Source organism: Neodiprion fabricii, chromosome 5, assembly GCF_021155785.1.
Source record: "Neodiprion fabricii isolate iyNeoFabr1 chromosome 5, iyNeoFabr1.1, whole genome shotgun sequence".
Taxonomy (NCBI): domain Eukaryota; kingdom Metazoa; phylum Arthropoda; class Insecta; order Hymenoptera; family Diprionidae; genus Neodiprion; species Neodiprion fabricii.
The window spans coordinates 17,577,824-17,595,868 of NC_060243.1; the positions used below are offsets into that span (position 1 = coordinate 17,577,824).

Sequence of the window (18,045 nt, forward strand, 5' to 3'; positions counted from 1 at the left end):
ATATATATATGTACACCTTCAATCTCACTATATATATATATATACCCACCCATACCTGCAATCTCACTGTATTTATATATAATACGGCGATATCGAGCCGACGGACAATCGCTGCGTTCCTATCTATGCCGGATTAGGATCTGATCTGTACGATTTTAACCCCCGTGATTAGCTGCAGAGTTTTGGCAAATAAACTAATCGCTTCAAGTGATCGGAATGCCGCGTCGGAATTAGCTGAAAATACAATGTAAATTTGCACATATGTTATAATATGTTATATATACATATATACCGTGGTATAGGCTCAGGAAAGTAAACAACCAAATGCACATGCGCCTGTAATATAATCGTATGATTCGTGACGAGTTTTTCATCTGCTTGTTGCGGGTCGATCAACTCGGTCAATTAAATCAGACGGTTACTGTCGGAAAAAAAAAACAGAGTTGGTCAGCCTGTCAAAACAAATGGAAAACTCGGGTCATGCGCACTTTAGTATTCAAACCCAACAAGTTGAACGCATCGATTGTAACTTTGTGGATTTGTTGAAATATGTATAATTATATGGATTTTTATCTAACAGTTTTGGGATATTCTTTATCGTCCCTCTTGTCTTGTTTCTAGATTCCATTCTCAATTATTTTATATAAGATGTGCAGCTGATGTAGGTGAATAGGCAAAATCGCCAATTTCAATTCCGTGAATGTCTGATTTAAAGTGAACGTTTTTCGGCTAACTTGAAACCAACTGCGTAGACAAAGAACAACCGTCAAGTTGACTAATATTGTTAAATGATAAAAAATGGTAAATCCAATCTTGAAGAAATTCATAAAACGAATGCTAGATAGGTTGATCTAAAATTTGATTGATATTATTTATGCATAATACTGCAATTTATAGTAAATCAGAAAAACCCCCAATTCAAATATATTATGCGTTACGTGCACTGAGAAAAATTTCATTTGTTACAGTAACTAGAAAAATTCGTTAAAACAGATATCGTTAATAAAAAACTGTATGAATATTGCTGGAATTGCGAAAAACGAGCTACGCGTAACCATCTTGCGCTATTGTCGATCCTTTTTTTGGTAATTGCAACGCAAAATTAGTTCGTTCGGTTTACTGTACTTTTTTAGTTAAACAAGGCTTCAACGTCAATTTATTGTCGCACAAGCATTAGATTTTCGCAACAGTTGCAAGAAAATATATCAACAGTGATCGTAATGATAAAGAATAGTAACGGATACCAGACTTTCCGGTAACAGCTAGAAAACTAATTTTTATTTTGTATCTAGAACTATATTTTTCGATTGTGGTAAAAAATTAAATTAGTTAAGGACTGAGCGGTAACCGGAAATAAAAATTTCTCTCAGTTTGTTACTAGATTTGAGGAATGAACTTGACAAAAAAAAAACATAAAAGGAAATCGAAAATCGCCGGTGTGTTGAAACGATTCGAATATGGATAGTGAAGAATCTTGCGAAGTTGGTGTGTGGTGGAATTGCGTGGGCAGGGTGTTGGGGAGTCACGAGGAGTGGATTATCAGCAGTAACGTGGACAGATTGTAGATCCATCAAAGGTGGAGAACTCCGAAGTCTTGATTACGATTTCGGCGGCTTACGCTCTGTTCTTTGCTTACGACACCTAATCTCTGGGTATTAGTAGCTCAATACGTCGTCATTAAGACGTACTCAATAAAAATAAATTGTGTTCACCTCAGAGCTGACACAGTTATATATTACATATGTATGTACGCGATACGCCTAATTCTGTCCGCAAAATTCATCGGCTAACCTCGTTCGGCAAAAAATGGTAGAGCTGACTTTGAATAAAAACTGCCATGAAAGTAACGAATCCACATCCAAACTCACATATCACTTTTTTGTACCCTAAATGAATAATTGATGGAACTATTAGCTTTTATCAGTTAACATTTATACCGTTTAATGTGATGGGACGGTTAATAATGTACAATAAAATACGGGCTGGGTGTAATCAGAAAATTAATTGGCCCGACCTAACATACGGTGTTATATGGGCCAAGGATAGGATCGATAACGAATATATTCCGTATTCAATGAGGGAAGACCTTTTATGAATATAATCTGACAAATTTGAAAAACAGTTCTGGCATTTTGTAACACACTTCATTCTATTTATTTATGTACAACTTGTCAACGATTAGTAATTAACTATTTTGAGAGTTGAGACAAAATTCTCCCAAAAATGTACAGCACATTAAATTTCAGTGTTATTAGATCGCTGTTCAGATTTTGACGAATTCAAGAAACTTGTCTTGAATCCAGAAACTTTAAAAATATTGTCCCATGTGTTTTTATATTGCAGAGAAGGACCTAATTCTGTAACTGTTCCATATCGAGTTTTCGATTTGATTCATCTGGAATCAAAATTCCTGTATAGGTAAGTCCCAATATTTGATCTTAAAATTATTCACTATAGCTCGTCAATTAAAGCTTGAGACATTTAATGACTTTGAATATCTTTACCTAATTTCTATAATGACTAGAAAATATTTTAAGTTGCTGCACACAAGGATTGACGAAGTCAGTTTACGTAACTTGAGATGAATTGATGGATTACAGTATATATTACAGAAAGTTGAAATGGCATCGATTAATCTTAAACAATTTAAGTATACCGTCCACTGAATCCTCAAGCGGCTGCGTAGCTTGCAAAATATTCATGTGACTTGATAAGCGTTGTCAAATGATATAAAGATACTTTTTTCCAACAACCTCATTCAAATTCATGAAAGCCCTTAAATACTGCAAAATGACTTCTAATCACAGTGTCTTTTAACATACTCTCACCGGCTCAACGTATACTTATTATACAAAATTATTACAAAAGTATTTAGTTCAACAGTCTAACAGCATGCATGATTTTTGATGTAATAATTTTTCCATTATTTTCTATGCTTCTAACATGTATGACGATTTAAAAATAGTGCATATGGAAATATTAAAAACAGAAAAAATAGAATGATTTAAAAAGACTGAAGTTGCATGTTTTCAATATGCAAGATGACTTTAAGTACAAGCTTTGCATTGCTTGATTTATACATATAATACGTTCGTTTCCGGTTCCCAAATGATTTCAGACCAGATTTAAACTACCCAACTCTAAATCATTTTGACAATTTTCGGCATGCTGACTGTACATCTACTCTTATTGACTCATCTAATATCTATCTATATATCTGATCCCTTGAACAGGGAAAATAAGCAATAATCCATCACGTTGAACACGTAAAATAAAGTTTTGACAAGTGAACAAAATGATGTAACCAGACGAACAGCTAAAAGTAAAATTTTATCATCGGTACATGCGTCGTTTAAATTAAGTTCCTAAAACCCTGGCAAAATACGTTCCTGAGTATGGTCAAAGCGAGACCATAAAAAATACAGTCACTGCATCGGGTTGTAAAATCGCGTTGCGACACACCAAGGCGCAATCAGATTTTCACCCTCGGCCAAAGTTCTGCAGGAGCTACACGGTGAAGAGACCCGCACAGTGGCCGAGAAGATGCAGGTTTGCGGCTGCCGAAGAGCTTGCGGTCGTCATCCAGAGCTTAAGGATCAGTCGGTTAACTGCGGAGTCGCCGAGCGCGAGCATTGGGCGAGGGGGGCGGCACCTCGGTGTCGGATGAAAGGGCGAAGGTGGGGAGTCGGTAGCGTCAATCGGAGTTTAGGAGGCCGGGATTGGCGGTACTGGCGGGGGGCGTTCCCGGGGGCGTGTCCGGGGGCGGGGCCTCCGATTCGGGTCCGCAGTGCCCGATGAGCTCCCACCGAAACGGCCGGGCTTCGTCCGTCACTGTCGGGGCCACGGCTGGCTATCTGCGGATCTGTTAACAGCAGTTGCTCCTCAAGCCCCGTAACCACGGCATCATCGGCTAGCGAAGCTCCCGGCGCCGCGGCCCTTAACGGAAACCCTTCAGTGATTTCCTTCGTGACATCCAGGCGCGACGTGATATATCCGGGGTGTCGGGATTGTTTTTCGATCGATTAGAAGGTGACCATGGATGGCCTGCCGGCCGGACGTGAGAGGATAGTCGGAGTGGTTAGCTGCCGTTGATGGGACACAGTGTGCACTGTTTCATGTTGGACCCCGCGGTTTTGCAGTGATGTATGTAAAGGGGAAAGGGTGAGGGTGCCACAGGAAGCAAGGGATACTCGAGACTAGGTGAACGGTTCCTGAGTCCTTTTGTATATGACAACGCGTCACCGACGATCATGGATTCGATGGAACGTTGTCTGTAGTCGTCCTTTGAACGGCAGATTGTGAATTTACTGAGAGTATTGGAACGCGAACTCTGCGTTCGCCGGGGCCTCGAAGATGATGGAGGTTCAGCAACAGCACTCGCCGGTCGGGGTTGGACCCTTGGATTTCTCGAGACGCGGCGTCGCCGAGGCCTCGGCCTTCAGGATCGTCAAACCCAAACAGCCACCCTCCGCGATGCCTCATCAGCAGTCCCTCCCAACGGAAACAAACAACAATAATAACGAAAACGCACAGGATAATCCCCAAGTTCCACCAGCAAACGAAGGTAATGTCTGAACACTCTAACGATGTGACGTTAAGATTTCCGATTGTGGCGGACTACCCACAGAACAAGTTTTTCGATCAATTCGGTAATTCATAATCAGGTACAGTCTTGTTTCAACATCAGATAATGCTAGATTGACATGAGATATAATTTTAGATTGACACCAAGTTATGCTAAAAATTTTCGTACATTGGATAACTGTATCACATGCGTACAAGCGCAATTTTCTGACATTTAAAACAGCTTGAAATTTTCGAAGATATCACCTAGGTACGTCATTTCATTCAGTAAAGCGTAAAATTTTATTTCGTCCATTCAACTGTTGTTAAATTAACCGATATCCGAACTTGGCACTTTTTCGAAATTAACGGGGCCTCCTCGTACGTTTAAATGGTAGATAGAATTTTGTTACGGCCAAATCATAACTATTTGGTTGAGTCAATGGCCGCCATTTTGGAGTTAGTATATGGGAGTCCCGGCAATCACATTTACAAAAGTATTACGCAGATATTAGTTGAATCATTCAGTGAAAAGAATCAATGGATTCCGTGTTTTCAAAGGTTATCCTGTTAACTTGCGCCTGACAAGAAGCTCGTGCAGCCTTAGATTTTATGGGCTTGTACAATAATAAACTTGAACTCTTCGGGTTTGATCTCCTTCCGCATTTCACTGGTAACTTATAACGTCCGACAATTATTATATTGCTGGGAATTACGGTTTGTAGATTTTAATCAACCTGCGGGCGTGATGAAATATAGTATTGGAATCTTGAAAAGAATCCAGTCCAAGTTATGTGGCAAATACCGACAAATGTTTTACCAGTAAATAGACGCGAGCTGAAGTCAGCTGCAGAAGGATTTTCGGTAAGGTTTTGAGAACTACTTTCAAGTTCGTAACTGTCAACTTAATCGAATAGTGTCTCATGCTAGCCGTGAAGTGGCTTATACCAATAAGTAGATACGATATTCAGTATCGTTGGGTGAAAATTTGGTATCCAAAATTGTGCAGAAGTCAAGGAATTTTTTTTTTTTTGTTTTACCAACATATAGTATAAGCTTAGGTGACCCTTTGCTGCGTTAAGAGTCGAGTTCAAATGTAGCCAGCCAGTTTCTGCGACGTCGCGTCGTCGTTGTGAAGCTCGATGAATCGTTTAACTAAGATTTGGAAGCAATATCTGTGGTAATTTTGTGCATCGAAACGGTGTGATGGCTTAGGCGTTTCTCTCAAAAGCGGCTGCAACAGGTGCGACGGATCGCATTAGACGAATAGGTATCAACATTAATACCTGCCCTAGTGGGGCTGAAATGTGGGGCGATGTAAATGTAATGATATCATCGTCCCCCGACTTGGCCTTGTCAAACGTGGGGCGAGTGATTAGCGCGTTAATTGCCAGGTGACAGGCAGGTCGGTGGGACTGGAACCGTAGCGACAAGCTTGGCTCCCCATCAGAGAAACTTCGCATTTACCTTCGACAGAGCGATTTTGAAAAAGCAGAGTGTACCCGAAAAATTTGATTGATCGAACTTTATCGAAACCTCGAGTTGTTACCAACGGTAAACTGATTGCGAGTTCTTGTTAAGTAATCGATAGGGCAGTGCAATAGTAACTCACCAATACGCGTTCATCCCTCAAGAAATCATTATCGGATACCTATATTACCGACAACTTGAATTTCCGATCAAACCTTGAGACTATCCTTCGATCGAATTATATTTCAGATCAAGTAGATCATGACGATGAGTATATATTTCGCTCAGGTGCCAGTGCAATGGTCGGAATAAATTTAGAAGACTGCTCTCTGCACGGATTTATAATAAATTTTCAGCTAACATCCCTTGTTTTCGACATTTCTATAAAGACTTAACTAGCAGCCTGTCACGATATAGGACAAAATATGACAATCCAACAATGTTGGATGAGTAGTTGAATCGAAATACATGTTATGAATTTATAGTTGTTCAGTGCTGAATGCTTCTCGTGGTGTCGACGACATTGAATCATAGCCTCATACGAGTAACGTTACATACGGGTTACTTCTAGAAACATTGTTATAATTACCTTCTTGTGCTGGACAATTGAATATCTTCAATGTTGTGATTCACCGTCTCCTAGTCTTTTCGTGTGCCTCACAATTGTCAAAGTTCCAACAATTGGAATACCTTGATATTCTCTTGAAGTGTCTTTTTTAACGAATGTGGATGAGAACCATAAAAACCATACTTCATAGTTGATTATAGTAGATGCTGTAGAAAATACTTTAACAATATTTTTGATTATTGTGAAATCATTCGATTTTTATGTCAGACGTCATGAAGATATGAAGATTTTTTCAACAGCGGCCAATAATTTTTTTCGCTCAATATTCATATACATCCACGTCGTCTTCAACTTTATTCTACATAAAATATAGCATCTTTCATGCTTTGTTCTCACTATAGATAAATCAAGACTATGAGAGCCGTGCTGTTTTCTCATTGTCAGTTAACGGCTACAAAAAATGAGTTTATGTTTTAATTTTGGAACTTTTTATTTCCAATAGTAGCAAAGAGTGGAATTGATCACCGCACGATGTTCAGTCGAATCCACAGTATCAGCCCGAGCTTGAAATTGTACAAATTCGTCGGACCGCCAGGTGAAAATTTTCCGTGTCTCTATCTCGTGCTGTCATTCTCTGGTTTGAGCTTGCGGCGCAAATCACGATGGATTTCTCATTTATAGATTTACGACGTTTGATAGGAAAGACGCGAGAGCTAGGCAGCATTGCACAACGATAGCACGATGCCGCCGACAAACACACAATACCTACAAGCATCGGTCGATCGTGCGCGTTCAGAGCCATTCGTTTAGTCACGTTATCTACGACGGGGCTCGAGGTAGTGACTGAAGTTAGCCTGTAGCCACAGGGAAATATGATTTATTTGTGATAATCCTGTAGGCGAGATAGCTTTGCGGCGAGGAGAAACGTAATCTCCTAGCGGTCTGTGCCTATCTCAGATTACCCGTCGGTTTCTATTGCCCCGATTACGCATTTTACGCGTCTCTCTTCTTCTGCACCTATACCAAATAGCAGCAGGCCGCAGGACCCGGAAAACGAAACCCTGACAGCACAGGACTGAAGTCCGTCCGAATGGTGTCTAATAAGCCATTTATTGACGTCTAAAAGTCTCGAATCGACAAGTCTTTCCAGCATGAAAATGTTGTACCCAGACATCACAAAACTTAAAACCGTGAAAAATAGATCCGAGAGATGTGTTATGATCCGTTTTTTGACATCGAAACGATACCTTTGTACCCGAAAGATCTCTTTCGAAAATCTTAGACGTCAATAACGGGTTATAAGATATATCATAAACGTCTTTCTGGCCACTTTGAGTTTTCTGCTGTTCGGGTACCTTTCGGAGGTCAAAAGAGGGCTGTAACATTTCTTAGACGGCTTTTCAACGACTTTCAGTCTTGTGCAATCTTGAGAGTCTTTGTTACCGCTGCAGTGGAATCCCCCTTTCTCTTTTTCAAAGACAGTGATAGCGAGAGAGTGAGAGAGAGAGAGAGACAGAGAGAGAGAGAGAGGAAAAACGTTCGAAAAATACACCCTGCCCATTTCTCTTTTCTAATAAAGACGCTTCCTCGTTCCTCGAACCCCTGCCGAAGGAAGGAGATGAGGATGCGCACTTCTTGATCCCGGGTCTACGAATGGCGAATACTAAATCTCGAGTTCGAACGGTTTCCCGGCCCTCAGGAATAGTTCCCTTCCCCTACCCCTTCACCTCTGCATTTTGTACCGGACGTTTTTTAGCCGTCCTTCTACCCCGCCTCTTGTATGTATATATATATATATATATATATATATCGTCCCGAATAACTCACCCTGCGGAGAATCCACTCTGTCATTCTGGTCTTCGAATTATTGTTACAGGAGGATGCAGCGTTCGGCTCGTATTCCCCAGACTCTGGGCGCCCTTTGCTAACGCCAACGAGGTCACCAGTCTCCCACCACTTCCCCGAAGCCACTCCGGTAAGGATCATCATTTATCTTTACGGACTTAATATTATAGATTCCTGCATTACCCTTTCTTAGCCCAACAACACAACGTGACGTCAGAAGGACGCCTCGAATTCCGGAAATACGTCCTGTCGATTTTTATCGACCATAGCCTAAAAGTCGAAGAATGGCACAATTTTTCGTATTTCCGATTGGGTGTCAGATCAAAGACGTCTTGTACGAGTCTTGTATGTTTTATAAAAGACGCGTTTATAAAGGGTTGACTGTGATGCAAAATTTCTCGGTGTTATTGATTAGACGTATCGAAAATGACGATTCGGGAAAGACGGCTTTCAGTTTCGACTCACAGATGACGAAAAGATGTCAAAAAGACGCCTGAACGTCATAACTATAATGCTTTCTGGTGTCTCTAATCAGACTTGTCAGAGACGTTTTAGATTCTGGAAAGACGTCCTTCAGTTTAGTTTCGCAGACGCCTAAAAGTCGACGAACGCAACATTCTTCGGTATATTAAATGACACGTCAAGTAAAAGACGTCTTAAAGATGTTCTACATTCACGAACGACGTTATATCTTAACAAAAACATGGAGTAAAATTTTATTAACTTCAAAGGATGCAATTATTATAGCAATTATTATGTGTTTTCAAGTGGAGATAGATTTCTAAGATCGCGACGTTCCAGTGAATGCACTGAGAAAAACTCGCGCTGAATATTTCTTACACCACATTATATAAACGTAATTCTTTAATTCTACGAAACAGTTTCGTATGATTCAACTTGAAACAAATTTACTTGACTTGAGGAAATTCCTCATTACTTCTACGAAGCAGTAAATAATTTCATCGAATTAAAGAGAGTATTACTGATTTTATGAAATTAGTTCATACAATGGTGCACAGAGGAATAACGTTGTGTATACAGACACCATACACTGAGAGAAATTTTTAGTTTCGGTTACCGCTCAGTTCTTAACTATTTTCATTTTTTACCACAATCGAAAAATATAGTTCCAGGTACAAAACGAAAATTAGTTTTCTAGCCGTTACCGGAAAGTCTGGTATCCGTTACTATTCTTTCTCATTACGATCACTGTTACTTGATTTTCTTGCAACTGTTGCGAAAATTTAATGATTGTGCAACAATAAATTGACGTTAAAGCCTTATTTAACTAAAAAAGTACGTTATTAACACAAACTGGTTACGTGTACCTCGTTTTATGTACTGTCAACAATATTTAAACAGTTTTTTCTAACGATACCTGTTTTACTGAATTTTTCTAGTTACTGTAACAAATGAAATTTTTCTCAGTGCAGTCTCTGAGTCATACCCATAAGATTCTCGTAACGCTATTGCAATATTTTCAGTTATCGTTACCATCAGTAGTCGAAAAGATTCGAGTTGTCAATTCGAGAAATGTTTCAAAAACCAGAAGGACATGAAAAAAAACCGCAGGTAGTTTAATATTCGTCGATCGAATCTAAAAGTAATATTCACAATTCTGTGCAACTGTCCTCCGTTCCGTAAAACAAACATCCGGCGAAAGCGGATTCACCACGACCGAATGGTCGCGGTTTTTCTAAGATCAGCCAGTCGCGAGGCGAGTTCCTGAGCCGGCTAATCCATCCTGATAGTTCTAATTCAGCGCGCGTCTGCACCTATATAAAACTAAAATACCGCCAGCATAAGAGCACAAAGAGGCCGCCAATGCTCGGCCCGAATCCCTGTGTCGACTCTGTAATCTCCTCCAATTGGGTGGCATTGGGGCCCCATGCATATAAGGCACGGGGGCGGCGGGGTGAGGGAGACGGGTTACGGCGTGACGCGTGCTACCATTTATCCCAATCATGCGGCCCGAGTCTTCGAGTTAACGATTGATAAATAAGAAAAAAGACCGCGTCATCCGGGCACAGAGGAAACAGCCGTGCATTATCCCCAAGATACGGCCCTCGCCCCTTTAATTACCCCCATTCCGAACCGTCTTCGGAGCCGCTCTCGTCGTTCCACCGTCGGATATAACCTCTCGATAATCGGTAGTTGAGTTGGGGAATTTTAAGGAATTCTGAACTGACTATTAAGACGGAGGACTTTACACTCGGTTACAGTGATACGCTTATTCTGCGGAACGATTTTTTTTTTACTTGACTTGAAAAATGTTTAGGAACTTCGTTACTTCTACGCGGTGGCGAATAGTTATCCGCGTATCAAATCGTTACCAGAGTCTTTATTTTCGGACCTCACAAAACTTGAGGAGGTGCCCTGGTCGGTTTCGACGTTGACTTATATATCTTCAAATATCGAAGTCCACGTACCTCACACGTGAAAATGGGCTTAACAGTCCTATTCAATACTCAATTCGGTACATAAACACTCCGATACATTTTCATTTCGGGGAGAAATAAAGAAATTGCATTAATGATACGAAGTTACTATCGCGATTTCGTAGAATTTGTTTATTTAGTGTTTTTGTTCAGAATTATGTATAGACTGGCCTTGTTAAGCCTGTTTTTGCGTGTGAGATACGCTGATTTTGATATTTGGAGATATACACGTTAACGTCAAAATGATATTCGAGTATCGTCTTTCCGACCCGTTTTGTTCATTTCTAAAAGTTACGAAAAACATCTTTTGAATGTAAAGATGCCCCTTATTTTTCTTCAAAGTCAAAAAACGAGTCTTAAAATATATTTTAAACACCTTCCTGGCGATTTTCAGTTGCGTGCTGGTTAGGCTCTCATTTCACCGTCAAACATAACCTCACGATTGGTCAGTTGTGGATTTTTGCAAAATTCTAGACCGAGAAGAAATATCAATCCGTTCACCAAGATTCTTCCGTTCTACGAACTAAATTTTTTCATTTCACTCGGGTAAACTTTGTTCCATTTCGTTAAGTATTTCTACACGATGTAAATCATTGCCCTCATTCCGATCCTTGGGCCGAGTCTTTCCTGCCATTTCACCGTCAAACACAACCTCATGATTATCGGTCTAAAATTAGATGTTATTAGAATTCCGGGACCGACAAAACGTGTTTGTAGAATTGTTTAGGAATAATATAAGACAGTAAAAAAATAACAAAAATAGATCTTAAATATCCTGTGTAGTGAAAAAAAAAATTAAAATACATACAGTAATTAGATATAGGAAATTAGCGGAAACCGCTGATGAAACTGATAACTTCAGAATTGGATTTTCGAATTCGGTCGTTTGTTCAAGAAAATTGTGCCAAAGAAAGTAATAACTGTGCGTGTAAAAACAATTATAGAATTCGATTTTTAAAGTTCGTTGTTTCGACTACAAAGTGCTTTGTTTCAACAAGCAATTTGAAGACTGCAAAATAAAAGTAAAAAAAGTAGAATGTCAAAGAAATCTATACCAAAAAGTTTTCCAAACGATTTTATAATTCAATTTTGAAAATACATTGTTGTTGAAAAAACATTGTATTCCTGAAATTTTCGAAAACAATTTGAAAAAATGCCAAGCAAATCAACGAGAGATTATTTAATTTCGGAAAGTAGTGTATATAACGCGTTTCGTGTCCCTCGCATTATTTCGCTCATTGCATAATGGGCCTTAGCCTAAACCTAAACTATGGAATGAGAAGAGTGGGAGTTCCCGAGAGGATGCAATTAACCTACAGAGTTCACTCTTGCACACACCTACAATTACCGATAGAGGAAGAAGCGTTTGCCTGCAACTTTCGCCTCGCAAACTCGCCGATATTGTTGCCGAAACTGGAAAGTTTTGCGCGTCTCGTTCGCAAAAGCGTCCCGTGCATGTTACGTGAAGGGTGAAATTGGGGTGTCGACGTGCGGGAAAAATCCTCGCTTCTTCTTCTTCCTCTTTTTCTTCTTCTTCTTCTTCTTCTTCTTGCTTGTTCAGACGCAGACGTGAATTTAGACGCACAGGCGGGAAATCCGGTGTTGCGCAAGCACTGCACAGCAGCAACAGAACCCGGACGAAGAAGAGAGCAAGCGATGACAACATGTGCCTGCCCCCCGATACTCGTTCCTCGCCTTCATGTCATTCCGGCAAGAAACGCTTTCCCGGTTCTCTCAACTGCGCCCTTTTTGCCGCATTTCTCCACCGCCAGACGCAACATTTGCGTAAGCAGTTCTTCTTTCCTCGGCTTCCAGCTTTACCTAACATCTGTCACATTTCTTGCTCTGCCCTCATCTCACTCTTTCTCTCGTCCCGTATTTCTTCCGATTTCTATCACTCGCTTTCCAATCCGCAACTCAATCTCCCGTTCAACCCTAAATATCGCGTGAAAAAAGTCACCATGGAAATTAAATTCCGAGAGCAACAGCGGTTCTTGTGCATATACAATCCTGCGGGATAAGCTCATTGAAGAACTTATTTAAATTCGTCGTATTTATATCGCGTCGGGTGCAATTAAACGTTCAACTTTTCTTGTACAATATTGAAAAAACAAAATGAAGTGTTTGACAACTTCTAGAAATGTATGAAACTTGACTTTGACTTGATCACGTTTTGTTTACCTATTCTTCAATGATTATTATCGTCGTGTTAGACTTTTATTCCGGCCTGTATGAAATTTTTCTTACAAACAATTTGATTCTGGAGTAAAAATTAGAAGTTAAATCTTTTTAACTTGAACACTCAAAACTTTGTAACCCAAGATCAAGGTCGTATGGAATACTTAATTGTAAATGGAAAAGAAACTTGACGAAAATGACTAATTTTTTTATTCTGCCAATTCGTTTACTGCGAATTAACATATTCGCCTATAATTTGACACTATCAATCGCCTAAAAAATACGTTATGTATACATATCTTCATGCTTTATAGGTCAGGCGGTCCACCATTTTCAGGGTCGAACGTTTGGCAATAAATTTGAACCCTATGACCTGGCAAAAAACTACAAAATGTATGAATGTCCATTCATAAATATCAAAGTACGTTTATAGTAAAATTGGATTATGTTATCCGGCCTTTGCTTGTGTATTCGAATTTTCTTGGAATCATTTCTGTCACATAGTAGAGATGTTGTTTCTTTCATGTCCATAACCATTGTATGATGGCGCTGCCCATATTTTGTCTGTTCGACATTTCCCGAGCAAACCGCCTTTCTAATTTCTTCATTCGCTTCAGGAAGCCCGTTTAATTCGATTAGGTAGCGAGATGCGGGGTAAACCAGAGACGTATCATATTTTTATTTGATTGCAAACCCTCGACATGACGGCGAGGGGAAAGCGAGGAGGCTGTTGGCTCCGGGTTTGAACACGATTAGCTGTAGAAGCGGGTGCGTAGAACATGAGGCAGGGTGTCCAGAGACACGTGCCTCGCGGCAGGCCCTTCGGATTATAAATATGGCGGGTCGCGCCACTTCAATAACCCCAGTTTATTAGAATTCGAGGAAGAGAAACAGAGCGCCACGCAGTCGAGCTGAGCAGCCCGCTTCTTATCATGATTTAAAACCGGATTTACACTCTAAATGGTCGAAGCGACGGTTTCCGGCCCGCCGATTGGTTCGAAAAATTTGACTGCCAGAGGGGGAGAAGGAATTATATCTCACGGTCGTATATCACCAGATATCACCGACACCTTTATGAATCCTCCTGATTAAACTTGCCTGTTTTCCAACTCCGTGTTGCTCACTGGAAACGCGGATGCCAGCTCGCATCGGAACGGAGAGACAAATGAGAGTCAAGATAATCCACATTTTCATTTTAATGGTTCTTTGAAATTGGTCGATTGTGAATAGTGGATACGTGTGGATTTTCCAACGATTAGAGTATTCAATTTGCAATAAATAAATACTTTTTCAGTACCCAATCGACGTTATACATATAAAATACAACATGAAAAGATACGTTCGTCCGGATTCTAATGATACAGAAGTTGGTCTGAAACATCCGCCATTATAATTTACGCATGTTCAACGACGAATGGAAACATAACCTCAAATACAATTGTTCTAACGACTGGCAGCACGAATAGGGAAAATGATTACACGAAAATGATCCAGTAAAGAAGTTACAATGATCATTATTTTTTGATTCTTCTCTTCAAACATTGCGATTTTTTTTTTCTCTTGTAAACAGAACGTTTATATAAATATTTCCATGCTCACGAATGCCGTTTATTAGCACTCAAGATCCAGTGGTCTAAAATTTACTTCCAGCAAAGTTGAGGTTCCATCCACATATTATTAAATTTGTTACTTTCCGAATGAGAATAGCAGCAAAAAAGCAATAATATGACCTCATCAAGTACAGCTCAAACATACCGCAAAATCTCACAACTGAATGGCAGCAATTGACCGACCTTCATCTTTTGGGGACTTGAATATCGAGACGAGGCGAGGCGTGAACCTCTTTGATTCCGACGTTCCCTAGCGGGGAAACCCGCGCCTCGTTAGCGCTGCGCAACCCCTGTGCGTTCCTAAATACGAACCACCCTTCCCACCCGAAATACGTGACTCAAATCCCATTTCTTACCGTGATCCCCGCGTGGAAATACAGACAGGCACACGGGAGTCGACCGGCGCCTCGAATGAATCTTTTTCTCCGATTGACTCGTCTTCTTCTGCGACGGTACTTGCGAAGTAGAAAGTGAACCGTCAAGTATTACGTCGATTGGGGTTGACTTTGCGATTGACATCAAACGAATATCCTGGATTTTTAAGAATTCTAAATCGGTTTACAACGAAGCATCGATGTATCTAAACTGATGTTTGTATAAATTTCAGTATTTCGCAATTACATGTAATATTTTAAACAAATCTCTCTACCTTACGAATACAATGACTCGTTGAATACGTACGACTGTGTCGTCAAAATATTACTAACAAGTATCAATTTTTTGCCGACAGTTTTTTTTTTTTTTTGTTATACAGTAAAACGGTCATATCGGTAATAGAGCTTAATGTTTTCAGGTTAGGTAGTATCTGTCTGCTTGCGGCATCTTTTCGACCGAGGTTACATAACCTCAAAATCAATTGTCAACCGTTTCGAAGACAAAAACTCGACGATCATTATTCTTCAAGTATCAGAATTTAGACGACTTTTTATCAGCTTGTAAAGTATACTAATAAATCAGTTCATCGCACGTTTCGCATTATTTCATTCGCACCGCGGTGAAATGACAGACCAAAATATTACCCAGCCCAAAAAGATTGAACCATATTACTTGTATTACCGTTTCCCCGTGAACACACGTGATTATAAAACTTCAGAATTACGCTTCAGCCTCCGGAATCGTTTTCTACACAACGCGATTCACCTATCGTAACAATCATACCAAGAGAAAACTGTGAAAATTAACAGGTTGAGCGGCCGAATCCGCATGCGCAAGATAACCGGATTCCATTGGTCGACCGGATCGCATTGAGGCAATATTTCTGTATGCAAGTCAGGAGAGCCAACTTACTCGAAATCGCGCACGAGAGTCAATCCTTCTGCGTCAAGTAGCGATCAATTCAGGTTATGTCATTACTATGATTCGTAGCATCCATCGGTCATGAGTCGGTTAACAATGAAAATTTGCCAAGCCTTCTCGAATTGCAACATTAATCATTCGTCATCCGTTCTCCCTAGAAAACTCAAAATCGCGTACATAACCTCCACAAGCCCAGTTTGACATCTAAATCTTGTTGCGGCAAGGCTGCGTGAAAAGACGATGAATCTCGCGCATGCGCAATCAGTTCAATTCAGTTTCACCGTATCCTCCAAGCGTATCAACGTTGCTACAGAAATTCCTCTTATAAACATTGTTACAGAGCGCCTCTCCTTCGGCGTGGGAAGGCTGGTGGGTTCCCCGTCGACTAGGAGTCCGTCTCCGGTTCACTCCCTGTCGCCCGAGTCCCCCGGGGACGTGCGGAGCGGCGAGGGTGCGGAAGACGAGGAAGAGGAAGTCGACGTGGACGTGGAGGAAGTCGGCGACGAGGACGAGCGCGAGGCGACCTCCAGCCCGCCGTCGTCGCCGCAGAGCGTGACGAGGAACCCGGTGACGACCCACCCGCCGAAACGGTCAGGTGATAGCTTCAGCGTCTCGGCGCTGCTGAGGCCAGACCCGCCGACGGCTCACCCGCGGAACGATTCCCCCCTGAGGAACGGGGCGCCCCCCACGTCTGGCGCCCCCCCGCCGATCCTCTACCCGCCCCTGCACCTCCAGGGTGCCTCTCTCCTGCCCCCGCACCCCCACCCTCACCCACTATCCTACCTCCACCCCCACCTCCTACCCCATCACCTCCTGCCCCCGCACCTCCACCCCCTGCTTCGCGGAGTTCATCCTGGACACCCTGGGCTGCATTCGGCACATGCTGCACATGGGCTTCACCATCCTCATCCCCTAGGCGATGTTTACAGTTGCGTGAAATGCGACAAAATGTTCAGCACCCCTCATGGGCTTGAGGTAAGTTTTACTTTTTTCTTTTTTCATTTCTCACGATATTGTAATTTCATTTAAACTATTTTTTTTTTCACACATGGTGCCCAGAATATACACCTGAAAAAAATTTAGCCGAATACGAACATATTTGAACGAGTTTTCTATACTAGAGAAAAAAATCTGGCGGGTTTGAAACAAGTTTTAATCGAATCAAATCAAATTTTTTTCTCTACGTGTATACGCACCTGATGAATTATTTTAATATACTTGATATTGGAATAAAATTTTTATGTTTCACACACGTCTGGAAGAATTTTTTTTTTCGATTACTCTAAAATCGATATTCAAACTCTGAGGATCATCTGTAAATTACATATGGTTTCTAATAAAATAATGAGGGAGTGGGGATAACATTATTTGGGAACTTTGGATAGGAAAATGGGGGGCTGGAAACATTCCTGCAAAAGTACGATTTCTGTAGTTTTGAAGAACGCTTTTATTTACAGCCCATCTATTTTAAATTTCAACAATATATACTGCATGAGTAAAGTATACGTTGTTTCACAAAGTTTGAGATGAATTTGTTGCTTAGTCACGGAAAAAATACGATTTACTGAATTTTTCGGTACGCGCTGAAGGTTCGTCTGGTATTTGAAATAAAAATATTGTAATTTTGATGAACTATCGGTCACTGATCTTCAAACGGATTTCAGAATTTTATTAAGCACATTGAGCTCTCAAAGTTGTCAGGAAAGTTATCATTTCTCTGTGCAGTCCCTTCTTTACAGCTGAGGGTATAATCGATTAATTCTATCTCGCCATAAAGGTAGAATTTTCGAAGTTGCTGACAGAGTGTAGTTGAAAAATTCAAGTAACCTTTGTTTTTCTTTAAAATCAAGTTGTTATGGTGGCAAAGTGAGGTTTGACGCAACAGAACGCCTCATTGTCGATATTTACGTCCACCCATGTGTAACCCTCCTTCACTGTCACACTTTGACATGGGAAAAGATTATTTTAGACGTAGGGCGGTTCGGAAATTATAAACTTCATCTCGAACTTTGGCTACAAATGCGGGTATCCGCGAAGCTCCGATCTCCGCGAGTAAAAAACTTTTTCCCTCCAAAGT

At 40.8% G+C, this 18,045-nt stretch overlaps 1 protein-coding gene across 2 annotated transcripts in view; it reads left to right on the forward strand.

The window, feature by feature from the left end:
* The first annotated feature begins 3,831 nt into the window (after positions 1-3,831).
* The window catches only part of LOC124182699 (fez family zinc finger protein 2), a 45,304-nt gene continuing 31,090 nt past the window's right edge, over positions 3,832-18,045 (forward strand). Inside the window, exons 1-3 of one of the 2 annotated variants that reach the window (XM_046570281.1) lie at positions 3,832-4,564; positions 8,478-8,576; positions 16,309-16,943. In XM_046570281.1, the coding sequence (XP_046426237.1) occupies positions 4,354-4,564; positions 8,478-8,576; positions 16,309-16,943 (945 nt within the window). In that variant the 5' untranslated portion in view covers positions 3,832-4,353. Of the gene's footprint in view, positions 4,565-8,477; positions 8,577-12,448; positions 12,670-16,308; positions 16,944-18,045 lie in introns of those variants that run through there. The other variant, XM_046570282.1, reaches the window with a different exon arrangement.